The sequence below is a fragment of the Engystomops pustulosus genome, chromosome 8 (genome assembly GCF_040894005.1).
Source record: "Engystomops pustulosus chromosome 8, aEngPut4.maternal, whole genome shotgun sequence".
Lineage (NCBI taxonomy): Eukaryota > Metazoa > Chordata > Amphibia > Anura > Leptodactylidae > Engystomops > Engystomops pustulosus.
Window position 1 is genome coordinate 5,764,458 of NC_092418.1, and position 15,209 is coordinate 5,779,666.

A 15,209-nucleotide genomic window follows, 5' to 3' on the forward strand; every position below is an offset into this window, starting at 1 on the left:
ACCACCGGAGTTCACCTTCTTCCCGGTGCTTGTAAGTGCGTGTCTTGCGACACAATTCGAAATGTTAAATCTTGTGCGTTGTCTGAATCCGTCAGGTTGTCCGAATTTGCATTGCATGAAAGACGTTGCGATTGCGCCAAAATCCGGTCGTGTGCGCCAAAATCCCCTGTTAAATGCGTTGCAAAACGGAAATCATCGGAAAAACCCAACAAAAATGCGGTCCGCGGACCCATAGCAAATAAGCCCCACTATTTTTATTATATTTTCCCTATTACTCTCCATATTTTATAATGTTTTATTACTATACAATATATCAGCTCAGTCTTTGCTTGACGTCTTAGATATTACTTGGCATCGCTCATACACAGAGTATAAATATATCCATGTCCTTCTAGCTTTATACATGGGTCTTGTTTACCGCATAATTTTTTCGGGCGCATCATGTAACCTCATCTAGCAGCAGATATATAAATATTTGTGCAGTTTGTGTATTTCTGTCCTGGATCTTGGACAATTTCTCATCATTCTTACATTTTGGTTAATTTTTAATCGTCCAATAATTTTTCCATACACATGTGCCGATGTGCCAATGTGTGTTTGGGCTTCCTGCCAGACTTTAGGTTCTTATTCCTCTTCCCATCTGACAGGACCTGGATCTTCTATCTCCGTATATACGTCACGGCTCCTGTCTCCTCCTTTCATCTGTTCACACTTGGTGAGCTGGAAACTTCCTGTGATTGCTTCATTTAATAATAATTCCAGTATTTATACAGCACCCACAGATTCCGCAGCGCTGCACAGAGGTTGTCACATCAGTCCCTTCCCCATGGGGCTCACAATCTAATCAACCTACCAGTATGTTTTGGAGTGTGGGCAGAAACCGGAGGACCCGGAGGAAACCCACACAAACACGGAAACAACATTCAAACTCTTTGCAGATGTTGACCCAGGGACTTGAACCCAGGAATCCAGTGCTGTAAGGCTTTAGTGCTAACCCCTGAGCCACCCCGCTGCAAGGCTGTAGTGCTAACCACTGATCCATCGTGCCGCCCCATTTATTATTCAATTTATATAACATTGTTTTATCAAATTCCCCTTAGACGCTTTGGTTATTACGGACCAAGACATCTAAATCGTTATCTTCCCAGGATCAGAGTTTCTCAGCTCCTTTTCCCTCCTCTCTGATTGGTTGAGATAGAAACGTGTAAAATACAAGAACTTTACTGAGATTGATGTAACAACCGGTCACAGTCATCTGAATCCCAGAGACCACTGGGTGTCCTTGGTCCTCCAAATCATCTGTAAATATTGAAGCCGAGGAGCTCACAGAGCAAAACCCTCCCAGACCCCCAGAGGATGTCATCTATTGCCATAAGTTCTAGTTACTTCTTCTAGAAGCCCATCTTTACTATACAGACACTCGTAGTATTGGGTCTGAACCCGGGCTCAGCACAGGATCCTGGTGGGTCAGTCTAGCACAGATTGTAGACATTGCTGCAAGAGCATCTCATGTGCTGCCATGGGACACGTTGGGTCTGGATCCTAGGACAGCGCCCCCTGGACACACAGCCATAGACAGGTGGTCAGTAGTAAAGCTGGTGCTGTAGATACAGAAGGCGAGGACCTCGATGTGGTGGAAATTGAAGACGAGGACAAAGACGATAAATTGTACGAGGATGAAGATGATGCGTTTTCATACGAGTAGATCCAGGTGTAGTAATTAGGGACATAAGTGTAAACCCCGGGCCGGTTACTCAGAGCACATCCATCTCCCCAACTTACCAGACCGGTCAGGTACCAGACAGCATTGACTTCACAGACCAGGGGTCCCCCGGAGTCCCCCTGAAACACATAATCATAGTCTGATGAATAACAGGATAAGGAGCCTTTATAATCACAGTATGAAAGGTGCACTGACTGTCACCTACCTGGCAGGAGTCCTTCCCCCCAGCCTGGTAGCCGGCACAGATCTGGTCATCTGGGATGATCTGTTGGTTGGCCCCAATGGCGGAGTTGATGTGGTACATCTGGTCACAGGCAGTAATGCTGATAAGGGGCACCATGACCTGCTGGAGGGTTTGCGGGTATGGAAGAGTCACTGCATGAGAGAAGAGCAATGATCAGGGACCTAGGACCAGAGACATGAATACATACAGAAGAGCCGGGGACATTGTGCACCATCCAGATCTTACCCCCAGATCCAGTGTTGCCCCATCCAGTGACCCAGCAGTTCATGCCAGCGGGGAAGTTCATAGACGTGGTAGGGACACAGACTGGCAGGATGTACTCTGTGTAGGTGATGGGACCGGACAGCTTAATCAGGGCGATGTCCCCCGGGGTGCCGGCTCCACTGAACTGGGAGTTTACGATAATTCTTTGTACGTTGGACACCACCTGGTGAGGACTGGGGATCTGCAGCTGGTAGCCGCCAAGACCGACGGTGTAGTAGGAGGGAATTTGTGAACTAAAGAGTAAAAATCAAACACCAGGATGTTACATGATAATAACGATGAGAGTCCACAATATACCGAATATTATTAGGAAAGTTTTCTGGGGCTCGAAGTAGTGACCTCTCCATGACTGACTTCTGAAGCCACCTTAGAAGCACCTTACAGAGAGGAGACCGGAAGTGGGAAGTAATGACTCCTCTATCAGACAAGTATGACTCCAACCCCGCAACCTCCGTATGCCCACCACATCCAAGAAGCTTCAGGTGACTCCCTCCTGGTGCTTAGCGATGGGTACATCTAATCGTCTTCCCTCCCACCACATTTCTCTCTACCATGCTGACCACTGACTGTGATACTGACCTGTCTGGGTACTGGGGGGATGACACATAACAAGGTAGTGACTTACGATGTAAAGCAATGTGCTGCAGTCACCACCCACTGCTCGGAGATCAGGGACCCCCCACAGATGTGGGAACCACGATACCGCAGACTGATCTGCCACGGCCACGCTCCATCATTTGCATTTGTACCACCAACGATCCGATTGCTGATGACTGGGTTTCCACACACAGGTTGACTGGTCGTAGTAACATTGGAAGTAACTGCACCGGTGTAAACTGTAAAACATAACAGAAGATGAGATCAAAGGTCAAACTTTTGACCGTGTATTTCAGACCATAATTCACTCAACCAGTAAAACCGGACTTGTCATCTCATCATTGAAGGTCTTCTGCTGAGGCTCGGGCTCAACTACTTCCTTGTGTTCCGATGGAAACTACAAAATGTCTCCTCTTTTGTAGTCATCCGGACTATCGCCATGGACCATAATGTTATAGATTTTTTAAATTGATCTTAAACTTTGAACCTCAAGGTTTGACTTGAGAGACAAAAGACAAAAGCGCCTCTGATTCTCATCAGTCTCAATGGATCGGTAAAGATCTAACTACAAAGAGTCCACGTCTACAAGAGAGATCTGAGCCCGAATATCTGTTATTTCATATAATAACATATTCCCATGTTTCTTCCTCCTATGACCTATGAGCTCCTCCTTACTTCTGCATGATGGGGGGGCTCCAGATCTGACATACCACCCTACCTGACACCCACCAAACCAAGTGATTTATGTCTGAATTATGGCCATAACACACTAACAACTCTAAAGTAAGTATGATAGATAAAATCATGTGTATTTCTACTTGTCTTATTTTCCTGAAAGCATTGTAACAGAGAATGGGGGTCATTTACTAAGGGCCCGATTCGCGTTTTCCCGACGTGTTACCCGAATATTTCCGATTTGCGCCAATTTTCCCTGTATTGCCCCGGGTTTTTGGTGCACGGAATCGGATTGTGGCGCAACGGCGCCGGCATGTAAGCGACGGAAATCGGGGGGCGTGGCCGAGCAAAAACCCGATGGATTCGGAAAAACCGGCGCATTTAAAAAAAAAATTGTCGCTCGGCACGCGCTTACCTTCACTCAGCCCGGCTCGGTGTACTCCAGTGCGTTCCGATGCTCTTCAGTGCAGCAGCGACATCTGGTGGACGTCGGAGGAACTACCTTAGTGAATCCCGGCCGGACCCGAATCCACTGCAGAGAACGCGCCGCTGGATCGCGAATGGGCCGGGTAAGTAAATCTGCCCCAATAAGTTTTAAGATGGTGCCGGCATCGTGGACCGCAACCAAACATCGAGGCTAAAGGGATGTGGGCGTGACGTGACCATGCGACAGCAGGGAAACTCTTCAATCAAGAGACTACATGATCTGGGAACCCTGATTTGTGATGATTTGTATGTTCCTCCTTTTTCTACTTTTTTCCTATTTTTCTATATAGACTTGTGAAACCAAATAAACCTCTGCAGTGCTGATTTTTGCCCAGAGTCATTTTCTTGCGACCGTGCACAAATGCATTTAAAACTGATTTGAAACACAAGAATTGAGGCATTATAAAGAGGATATATCAAATCCTTCCCTAACATAACCTCCCCCACCCATTGTACCGCTCTGGCTTGGGGGCTGACAAACATATCCAGAACATTCAATTTACCGTAACTCCCCAGCTCCACCTATCAGGTGTCACCTACACATGTTACAAGTCATATAAATGTAACCCTAGTAACAACTTTCAACTGGCCCTCAATGGCCTTCCCCAAGGCTGTGTGCCAATATATAGTAGCAGGAACCGAAACTGCCAAATAGAGGGTCTGTTGGGTGTCTTCAACATCTGAAGCGTCAAAAGGAAGAGGGAGGGGGCTGCATCACATTATATCGGGGAGGGAGGTGCCTGGATACCCTGTAACGCTCAGGTACATCCTAGTAAAAGTATTTGCCCCCATAATTACTGTAGTGTGGATGATGCCACTTACCGGAGATGAGCAGGAGGCTGGTGAGAGCGGACACGGCGCTGTCCATGCTGCACCTTCCCGGTTGTGTTCTCATACAATGTCCTTTGGTTGCGTCTTATCTCCCGGCTCTTATGTGGTTTCCTCATATGACAACGTCGTCACTTCATCTACCAGAATGCGGCTGGACCTGTTCCTAGAAAAGTCATTGTGACCAGACACAGATGTAACGCGGCTCATTGTCATCAGATTCATCTCATTATCATATTTTATTATTATTATTTTCTTCCCCATTTTTGTACAAACTTTCTGTCACATTTAAAATCTAAAAAACCATATCTGCACGACATTCCTCATCCTGTAGATTATTTAGTAAAATATGAAGTAGAAAACAAAACAAAATAATCAAAAAACACTAAAAAAACTATTATATACATTATATGCAAAATATTTACATCTCACCTGCTGGTCCCGCCCCGTTTACTCTTATTTTAAATAAATAATAACAACAATGTAATACACACTAAAAATAATTCAAAACCACAAAATACCACAACCCCCACTAAACCCACCAATAACAGAAAACCACACCCACAACTTAACTTAAATCACACCCCACAAGGAGACCACCCCAAAATATCCCACACCTATAAATGTAGATAACCACATATAAGTATATATATATAACTAAACTAAAACCCACACCTGTCTCCTCCCCCTTTCCCCCAGACACTGGTCCAATAGCCAAAGTTTGCGATAAGAAGTTTAGACCAAAGATCAGTTCATGGACCAGAGGCCAAACAAATCATCATCCCTCTTCCCGACCTAACACTATACCCCCAAAACTGTAATACATACATTATATACAGCATAATCAAATATAAAACAGAAGCTAAACCACAACAAACCACATAAAGCCCAGGTTTGGCGCCTGCGATCCCTACATCACTACATGCTCAGAACACAAAACAAAAATCTACTGTGCAGCAGCAGCCCAACACCAGGAGCGGAGGCGACAGACTAAGGGACACTAAAGGAGAACCCCCTCCAAAGGAGAGAGGCCCTCCCCGTGCCCAGCCTCTCATACTCCAGAGAGCGCACCTTCACCAGGAGGGGAGAGGACAGACTAAGGGACACTAAGGAGAGAGGCCCTCCCCGTGCCCAGCCTCTCATACTCCAAAGAGCGCACCTTCACCAGGAGGGAGAGGACAGACTAAGGGACACTAAGGAGAGAGGTCCTCCCCGTGCCCAGCCTCTCATACTCCAGAGAGTGCACCTTCACCAGGAGGGGAGAGGACAGACTAAGGGGCACTAAAGAGAGAGGCCCTCCCCATGCCCAGCCTCTCATACTCCAGAGAGCGCACCTTCACCAGGAGGGGAGAGGACAGACTAAGGGACACTAAGGAGAGAGGCCCTCCCCGTGCCCAGCCTCTCATACTCCAGAGAGCGCACCTTCACCAGGAGGGAGAGGACAGACTAAGGGACACTAAGGAAAGAGGTCCTCCCCGTGCCCAGCCTCTCATACTCCAGAGAGTGCACCTTCACCAGGAGGGGAGAGGACAGACTAAGGGGCACTAAAGAGAGAGGCCCTCCCCATGCCCAGCCTCTCATACTCCAGAGAGCGCACCTTCACCAGGAGGGGAGAGGACAGACTAAGGGACACTAAGGAGAGAGGCCCTCCCCATGCCCAGCCTCTCATACTCCAGAGAGCGCACCTTCACCAGGAGGGAGAGGACAGACTAAGGGGCACTAAGGAGAGAGGTCCTCCCCGTGCCCAGCCTCTCATACTCCAGAGAGCGCACCTTCACCTGGAGGGGAGAGGACAGACTAAGGGACACTAAGGAAAGAGGTCCTCCCCGTGCCCAGCCTCTCATACTCCAGAGAGTGCACCTTCACCAGGAGGGGAGAGGACAGACTAAGGGGCACTAAAGAGAGAGGCCCTCCCCATGCCCAGCCTCTCATACTCCAGAGAGCGCACCTTCACCAGGAGGGGAGAGGACAGACTAAGGGACACTAAGGAGAGAGGCCCTCCCCGTGCCCAGCCTCTCATACTCCAGAGAGCGCACCTTCACCAGGAGGGAGAGGACAGACTAAGGGACACTAAGGAAAGAGGTCCTCCCCGTGCCCAGCCTCTCATACTCCAGAGAGTGCACCTTCACCAGGAGGGGAGAGGACAGACTAAGGGGCACTAAAGAGAGAGGCCCTCCCCATGCCCAGCCTCTCATACTCCAGAGAGCGCACCTTCACCAGGAGGGGAGAGGACAGACTAAGGGACACTAAGGAGAGAGGCCCTCCCCATGCCCAGCCTCTCATACTCCAGAGAGCGCACCTTCACCAGGAGGGAGAGGACAGACTAAGGGGCACTAAGGAGAGAGGTCCTCCCCGTGCCCAGCCTCTCATACTCCAGAGAGTGCACCTTCACCAGGAGGGGAGAGGACAGACTAAGGGGCACTAAGGAGAGAGGTCCTCCCCATGCCCAGCCTCTCATACTCCAGAGAGCGCACCTTCACCAGGGGGGAGAGGACAGACTAAGGGACACTAAGGAGAGAGGCCCTCCCCATGCCCAGCCCCTCATACTCCAGAGAGCGCACCTTCACCAGGAGGGAGAGGACAGACTAAGGGACACTAAGGAGAGAGGCCCTCCCCGTGCCCAGCCTCTCATACTCCAGAGAGCGCACCTTCACTAGGAGGGGAGAGGACAGACTAAGGGACACTAAAGGAGAACCCCCTCCAAAGGAGAGAGGCCCTCCCCGTGCCCAGCCTCTCATACTCCAGAGAGCGCACCTTCACCAGGTCACCCAGAATGTTCCTAACCACCTCATCCACCGGGAGGATTTTACGCTGTGTCGATACTAAGCACCGTGCGTTCCACGTGTGGTACCTGACCACTAGACTGACTAGAAATAACGTGCAGCGGTCCCGGCCCACCAGGCCTCTGAATGCTCCATAGGCCCACTCCGCATAGGAGAGACCGGCCAACCCGGGCCAATGGATGGAAGCAATATAGGTTATGTATATCACGCTCCTCCAATATGATGAAATGGTTTTTTACCTTTTGTTGTTCTGCTCTCGTTTCCCCACCTGGGGCGAGGGATGAGGGACAGGTGCACTTCTTCTTTTATTCTGCCACGGATCCGTAGCAGCCCCGGCCGGTGACCGCGTTCGGATGTGCGTGGACGCTGTTCAACGTTCTCCGGTGTATGCTTCGGTGACGTCACCACTGGAGCTACGGAAACAAACGAGGAACAAATTTCCTACGCGTTTCGGAGACAGGGACGGTCTCCTTCATCAGGGATCGTTACACTCGTTTGGAGGTATCCTTATATAGCTACTTGCTTCACCCTTGAACTTCTCACAGCTGCTGCTGACTGCACCCATCAACGGTGAGTCTCTAAAAAGCAAATATCTCTATTTCACTATTTAGTCCTCCCGGAGCAAGGGTATTAAGGTTGAAAATCCATCTGCTTTCAGCTCTCGACATTTTATTGATGAAATTTCCCCCCCTTTGATCAGGGGGGATGATTTCGATACCAAAGATGGAAGTTCCGAATAGTTGTCCTGAATGTTTATACATGAAGTGTCGAGACAACGGGTTCCCTTTGTTCTTTTTCCTTATATTCCGTATATGTTCATTTATTCTCTTATAAAGGGGGCGTATTGTTCTTCCTACATATAATTTTTCACAGCTACATTTTAGTCCATATATCACCCCTTTGGTGTGGCAGTTTATTCTATTTTTAATTGGAAAGGAGACATGGGCCCCACACATTTTAACCTCATGGACTGGATTTTTTAATTTCAGGGTTTTACACATAGAGCGTCTTTTGCACGGAAAAAATCCATTTGGCATTTGTGTCTCAAAGATGGTTTTATTTGTGTTTTTTGGTACCTTTTTATTCTTGATGGTGGGGGCTATCAGGTTTCCTAGGTTTTTGGCTTTTTTAAAAGTAAAGGAGGGGTTTTCAGGTATTAACTCGCCTATAACTTTATCCTCCTTAAGGATGTCCCAGTGTCTTTTAATGATCTTTTTAAATAAACCACCATGTACTATGTGGTTAAATAAAAAAGGGACCTTAATTTCTAGGGATTCCGTTTGTGTTTTTGGTGATTTCTCGTTTAATAGGTGTTCTCTTGTGAGGTCTGCTATTTTATATTTTGTTTTTTCCAGTTCTTTTTCATTGTATCCTTTCTCCTCCAATTTTTTTGATAGAACATCAGCCTCCTTCCAGTAGTCCTCAATATCTGCACAATTCCGGCGTATTCTTGTGAATTGGCCTTGAGGAATATTTTGTAGCCAAACCGGGTAATGACAGCTGTCAAGTGGTATGTAGCTGTTGCTGTCAGTTGGTTTTCTATAAGATTTTGTGAGGATTTTTCCTTCTTTGATAAATATTGTGAGGTCCAGAAAATACACTGATTCTTTGCTATAAATCGGGGTAAATTGTAGATAAAACTCATTTTTATTGATTTCATTAAAAAATTGTAATAAAGACTGTTCGCCCCCTTTCCATATAAAAACAATATCGTCTATAAAACGATGCCATAGGGCCAAGTTCGTCCGTGCTATCGGATCAGCATAGATGGCGGTTTCTTCCCATTGGCCAACATATAGATTGGCATAGCACGGAGCGAATTTGGTCCCCATGGCTGTGCCCCATGTTTGTAAATAAAATTTGTCGTCATATGAAAAATAATTATGAGATAAAATGAAAGAGATGCATTCTCCTATAAAAACAATTTGTTCCATTGGTATTCTTTGTTCCTTGTTTAAAAAATATGTTGCCGCTTCTCTTCCTTTTTCGTTTTCAATGACCGTATATAATGAAGTGACATCTAAAGTCCCGATTATGTAATCATCCTTCCAACTGGTTTTCTCTAATATCTGTAAGATGTGCTTAGTGTCTTTTAGGTAAGCTGGAAGTTGTTGAGTGGCTGGTTGTAGCATTTTGTCAACATATTCTGACATGTTGGCTGTCAGGCAATCAAAACCGGATATGATGGGTCGTCCTGGGGGGGCAGTTGTGGATTTATGGATTTTTGGTATGTGATAAAAGGCAGCTATACGAGGAGTTTGGTTATTTAAATAAAGGGCTTCTTGTTTTGTTAGAATGCCTTTGGTTAATCCGGTTTTAATTAATGTATTCAGTTCCTTTTGATATTCCTTTGTCGGGTCCTGTGATAACAGCCTGTATGTTTTGTTATCGCCCAACAGTTTTTTCGCTTCTAAATTATAATATTCCTGATCCATAACCACAATGCTTCCGCCTTTGTCTGCCTGCCTAATGGTAATTTCGTTATTATTCTGTAATTTCCTTATTGCTTCTGTTTCACCTTTGGAGAGATTACTTTTTGGTTTCGTATATCCTTTATTGTTGCTTGTTGGAATGCATTAAAAGCCTCTGAATATTCATTCAGCGGATGCATTTTTGATTTGCATTTTAAATCTGTATGTAAAAATTGTCTGGAGGGAGAAATCATATTAGTAGTGCTCTTATTATCAATTTTCTTATAAAAATACTTTTTTAAGGACAGATTTCTCATAAATTTCTTTACTCCAATAAAGCCTCAAACTTGTTGAATTTCACTGTAGGTGCAAATTTCAGGCCTTTTTTCAGTAGTCCTTCTTCGTTTTTAGTTAATATATATTTGCTGATATTGTAAATTTTTACAGCATCATTGTGTTGTTTTAATGTTTTTTTCTTTTGGGGGAGTTTCCCTCCCCTTGTACCTCTTTTGGTTTTTTTCCACTTTTTGCCTGAAAAAAATCCTGTCTCACAGTTTTTTTCTTTTTCTCTAGCGTCTCGGTTCTGTTGCTCATTCTTCTAGTTGGTGTTGAGTCCTCCGTTATTCCTCCTGGTTCTTGGTTTTCTGTGTCTTCCAAATTGCCTAGCGTTGTGTAATTGTTACTTGTGGGGATCGGATTGGAATCTCTTCGTCTCTCAACTATAACAGTTGGACTCAAAGGGACTATGGGGTGTTCAGGTATTCGTGTTGTTTTATTAAGTGCTTTGTTACTTTCGTTTGTTCTTTTCCCAATGGATGGAAGCGCCCACCCGGTTGTACACCTCTGTGTTATAGGGGCACTGAAGCAGGAAGTGGTCCATGCTCTCCAGCAGGCCACCGCACTCCTCCCGGGGACAACCCCTTTCCTCAGAGCTCCTACACTTCAGATTGTCCCTCAATTGTCCCAGAACTTCAAGGTGATCAAAAAGACTTAAACACAACCCCAGGACGCAGTGACAGGACACCCCCACACAACGCACACTTCTGCATGTTGCAGTTTGCGCTGAAATGTGTGGGGTCACCGCACCTGTGACACAGCTTAGGCTGCCCCCGGTAGAAGATCAGGATCCGATCCCTCCCCAGGAAGGCTGATGAAGGGATGTGGGCGACTGAGTTACCTGAACGCCTCAACTTCACCATGAAGGTCCAGGCCCCTGACCAGATACCATACTCATCACGATTTTTCTGGGGTACTCCCAGTACCTCTCCATAACGATTCATCCAGGTCACTTTCTTGAGTTCGCTCTGGCAGGACACTGCTTGCACAGCAAAGTCCCGCCACTCGGGCTCGTTGTATCTCAGCTCATAGTTGGACCAGAAGCTGTTTGGAAATTAAACTCAATGACAGCGAAGGAGGAGCCTCTACTGATCACAGATGTGTTTACACTGATGCCAGTATTACTATTATTAGTGGGACCTATTTTGGGGTTCTACTGTACTGTTGTGCCACAGTCAGGGGCTGATAAGACTGCCCTGGGTCCTAAACTGTATGGATATTATTGCCTCTACAAGTCTGGAGTCACTTCCTACATCAGGTACTAGAAGCTTCTTGGAGATGGAGGACGTGTCCCTTCTACTGCTTTCACTCTGCAGTTTCAGGACCTCCGGAGGACTTTCATAAGTCCTTTTATAAGCTTAGACCTACTGTATAAATTACCTAGAAACTGCCCTGATTTCTCATGCAATATCTCTACCCTGATCTGGACGCACCACTATGAAGACAATGAGCAGATTTGCTCTGGTTTTGGCTTCTTGAGGCTCTAGAGCTGATAGGTGAGTCCTGACTGCTGAGACCTCCTAAGAGGAACATGGTAGATCCTTGGCCTAACCAAGACATGTCTCCTCCTTGATGCCGCAATGGTTGGATGGCTGTAGAAGAAGTGCATTCTTCTCCTCTCCCATGTCCAACCGGACCAGTGAGGAACCAGGGACTTAACTACAGGGGTAGCAGCGGTTATGGGGCCCACAGTGTCAGGGGGCCCAGGCATCTCGAGTATTGGTTGTGTGTATGCTATATGTCTGTATATGGTGTTGTATGTATGTGTGTGTATATGTGATGTATATATAACTATATAAATGTGTGATTGTAACTAACATCGGTGAGTATACATATCTACACTCACCGGCCACTTTATTAGGTACACCTGTCCAACTGCTCGTTAACACTTAAATTCTAATCAGCCAATCACATGGCGGCAACTCAGTGCATTTAGGCATGTAGACATGGTCAAGACAATCTCCTGGTGTTCTCCCGAGCATCAGTATGGGGAAGAAAGGTGATTTGTGGCCTCTGAACGTGGCATGGTTGTTGGTGCCAGAAGGGCCGGTCTGAGTATTTCAGAAACTGCTGATCTACTGGGATTTTCACGCACAACCATCTCTAGGGTTTACAGAGAATGGTCCGAAAAAGAAAAAACAACCAGTGAGCGGCAGTTCTGTGGGCGGAAATCCCTTGTTGATGCCAGAGGTGAGAGGAGAATGGGCAGACTGGTTCGAGCTGATAGAAAGGCAACAGTGACTCAAATCGCCACCCGTTACAACCAAGGTAGGCAGAAGAGCATCTCTGAACGCACAGTACATCCAACTTTGAGGCAGATGAGCTACAGCAGCAGAAGACCACACCGGGTGCCACTCCTTTCAGCTAAGAACAGGAAACTGAGGCTACAATTTGCACAAGCTCCTCGAAATTGGACAGTAGAAGATTGGAAAAACGTTGCCTGGTCTGATGAGTCTCGATTTCTGCTGCGACATTCGGATGGTAGGGTCAGAATTTGGCGTCAACAACATGAAAGCGCAGATCCATCCTGCCTTGTATCAGTGGCTCAGGCTGCTGGTGGTGGTGTCATGGATCCATCCTGCCTTGTATCAGCGGCTCAGGCTGGTGGTGGTGGTGTCATGGATCCATCCTGCCTTGTATCAGCGGGTCAGGCTGGTGCTGGTGGTGTCATGGATCCATCCTGCCTTGTATCAGCGGCTCAGGCTGGTGGTGGTGGTGTCATGGATCCATCCTGCCTTGTATCAGCGGGTCAGGCTGGTGGTGGTGGTGTCATGGATCCATCCTGCCTTGTATCAGCGGGTCAGGCTGATGGTGGTGGTGTCATGGATCCATCCTGCCTTGTATCAGCGGCTCAGGCTGGTGGTGGTGGTGTCATGGATCCATCCTGCCTTGTATCAGCGGGTCAGGCTGGTGGTGGTGGTGTCATGGATCCATCCTGCCTTGTATCAGCGGGTCAGGCTGGTGGTGGTGGTGTCATGGATCCATCCTGCCTTGTATCAGCGGGTCAGGCTGGTGGTGGTGGTGTCATGGATCCATCCTGCCTTGTATCAGCGGGTCAGGCTGGTGGTGGTGGTGTCATGGATCCATCCTGCCTTGTATCAGCGGGTCAGGCTGGTGGTGCTGGTGTCATGGATCCATCCTGCCTTGTATCAGCGGCTCAGGCTGGTGGTGGTGGTGTCATGGATCCATCCTGCCTTGTATCAGCGGCTCAGGCTGGTGGTGGTGGTGTCATGGATCCATCCTGCCTTGTATCAGCGGGTCAGGCTGATGGTGGTGGTGTCATGGATCCATCCTGCCTTGTATCAGCGGGTCAGGCTGGTGGTGGTGGTGTCATGGATCCATCCTGCCTTGTATCAGCGGCTCAGGCTGGTGGTGGTGGTGTCATGGATCCATCCTGCCTTGTATCAGCGGCTCAGGCTGGTGGTGGGGGTGTCATGGATCCATCCTGCCTTGTATCAGCGGGTCAGGCTGGTGGTGGTGGTGTCATGGATCCATCCTGCCTTGTATCAGCGGGTCAGGCTGGTGGTGGTGGTGTCATGGATCCATCCTGCCTTGTATCAGCGGCTCAGGCTGGTGGTGGTGGTGTCATGGATCCATCCTGCCTTGTATCAGCGGGTCAGGCTGGTGGTGGTGGTGTCATGGATCCATCCTGCCTTGTATCAGCGGCTCAGGCTGGTGGTGGTGGTGTCATGGATCCATCCTGCCTTGTATCAGCGGGTCAGGCTGGTGGTGCTGGTGTCATGGATCCATCCTGCCTTGTATCAGCGGGTCAGGCTGGTGGTGGTGGTGTCATGGATCCATCCTGCCTTGTATCAGCGGGTCAGGCTGGTGGTGGTGGTGTCATGGATCCATCCTGCCTTGTATCAGCGGCTCAGGCTGGTGGTGGTGGTGTCATGGATCCATCCTGCCTTGTATCAGCGGCTCAGGCTGGTGGTGGTGGTGTCATGGATCCATCCTGCCTTGTATCAGCGGGTCAGGCTGATGGTGGTGGTGTCATGGATCCATCCTGCCTTGTATCAGCGGATCAGGCTGGTGGTGGTGGTGTCATGGATCCATCCTGCCTTGTATCAGCGGCTCAGGCTGGTGGTGGTGGTGTCATGGATCCATCCTGCCTTGTATCAGCGGCTCAGGCTGGTGGTGGTGGTGTCATGGGTCCATCCTGCCTTGTATCAGCGGCTCAGGCTGGTGGTGGTGGTGTCATGGATCCATCCTGCCTTGTATCAGCGGGTCAGGCTGGTGGTGGTGGTGTCATGGATCCATCCTGCCTTGTATCAGCGGCTCAGGCTGGTGGTGCTGGTGTCATGGATCCATCCTGCCTTGTATCAGCGGCTCAGGCTTGTGGTGGGGTCATGGATCCATCCTGCCTTGTATCAGCGGCTCAGGCTGGTGGTGGTGGTGTCATGGATCCATCCTGCCTTGTATCAGCGGCTCAGGCTGGTGGTGGTGGTGTCATGGTGTCTTTGGGCCCCTTGGTACAACGCCACAGCCTACCTGAGTATTGTTGCTGCCCATGTCCATCCCTTTATGAGCACAATGTACCCTGTAACATCTGATGGCTACTTTCAGCAGGATAATGCGCCATGTCATAAAGCTGGAATCATCTCAGACTGGTTTCTTGAACATGACAATGAGGTCACTGGACACAAATGGCCTCCACAGTCACCAGATCTCAATCCAATAGAGCATCTTTGGGATGTGGTGGAACGGGAGATTTGCATCATGGATGTGCAGCCGACAAATCTGCGGCAACTGTGTGATGCCATCATGTCAATATGGACCAAAATCTCTGAGGAGCTTCCAGCACCTTGTTGTATCTATGCCACGAAGAATTGAGGCAGTTCTGAAGGCAAAAGGGGGTCCAA

General features: G+C 48.1%; 1 protein-coding gene across 1 annotated transcript in view; it reads right to left on the reverse strand.

Annotated features, from left to right (window-relative positions):
- Positions 1-322: 322 nt before the first annotated feature.
- Positions 323-15,209, reverse strand: part of LOC140075695 (transmembrane protease serine 9-like) — a 30,453-nt gene continuing 15,566 nt past the window's right edge. Inside the window, exons 13-19 of the mRNA XM_072121873.1 lie at positions 8,090-8,178; positions 7,840-8,013; positions 4,812-4,892; positions 2,857-3,067; positions 2,193-2,464; positions 1,929-2,098; positions 323-1,842 (exon numbers count right to left, since the gene is read on the reverse strand). Coding sequence (XP_071977974.1) covers positions 1,543-1,842; positions 1,929-2,098; positions 2,193-2,464; positions 2,857-3,067; positions 4,812-4,892; positions 7,840-8,013; positions 8,090-8,178 — 1,297 coding nt within the window. The 3' untranslated portion in view covers positions 323-1,542. The remainder of the gene's footprint in view (positions 1,843-1,928; positions 2,099-2,192; positions 2,465-2,856; positions 3,068-4,811; positions 4,893-7,839; positions 8,014-8,089; positions 8,179-15,209) is intronic.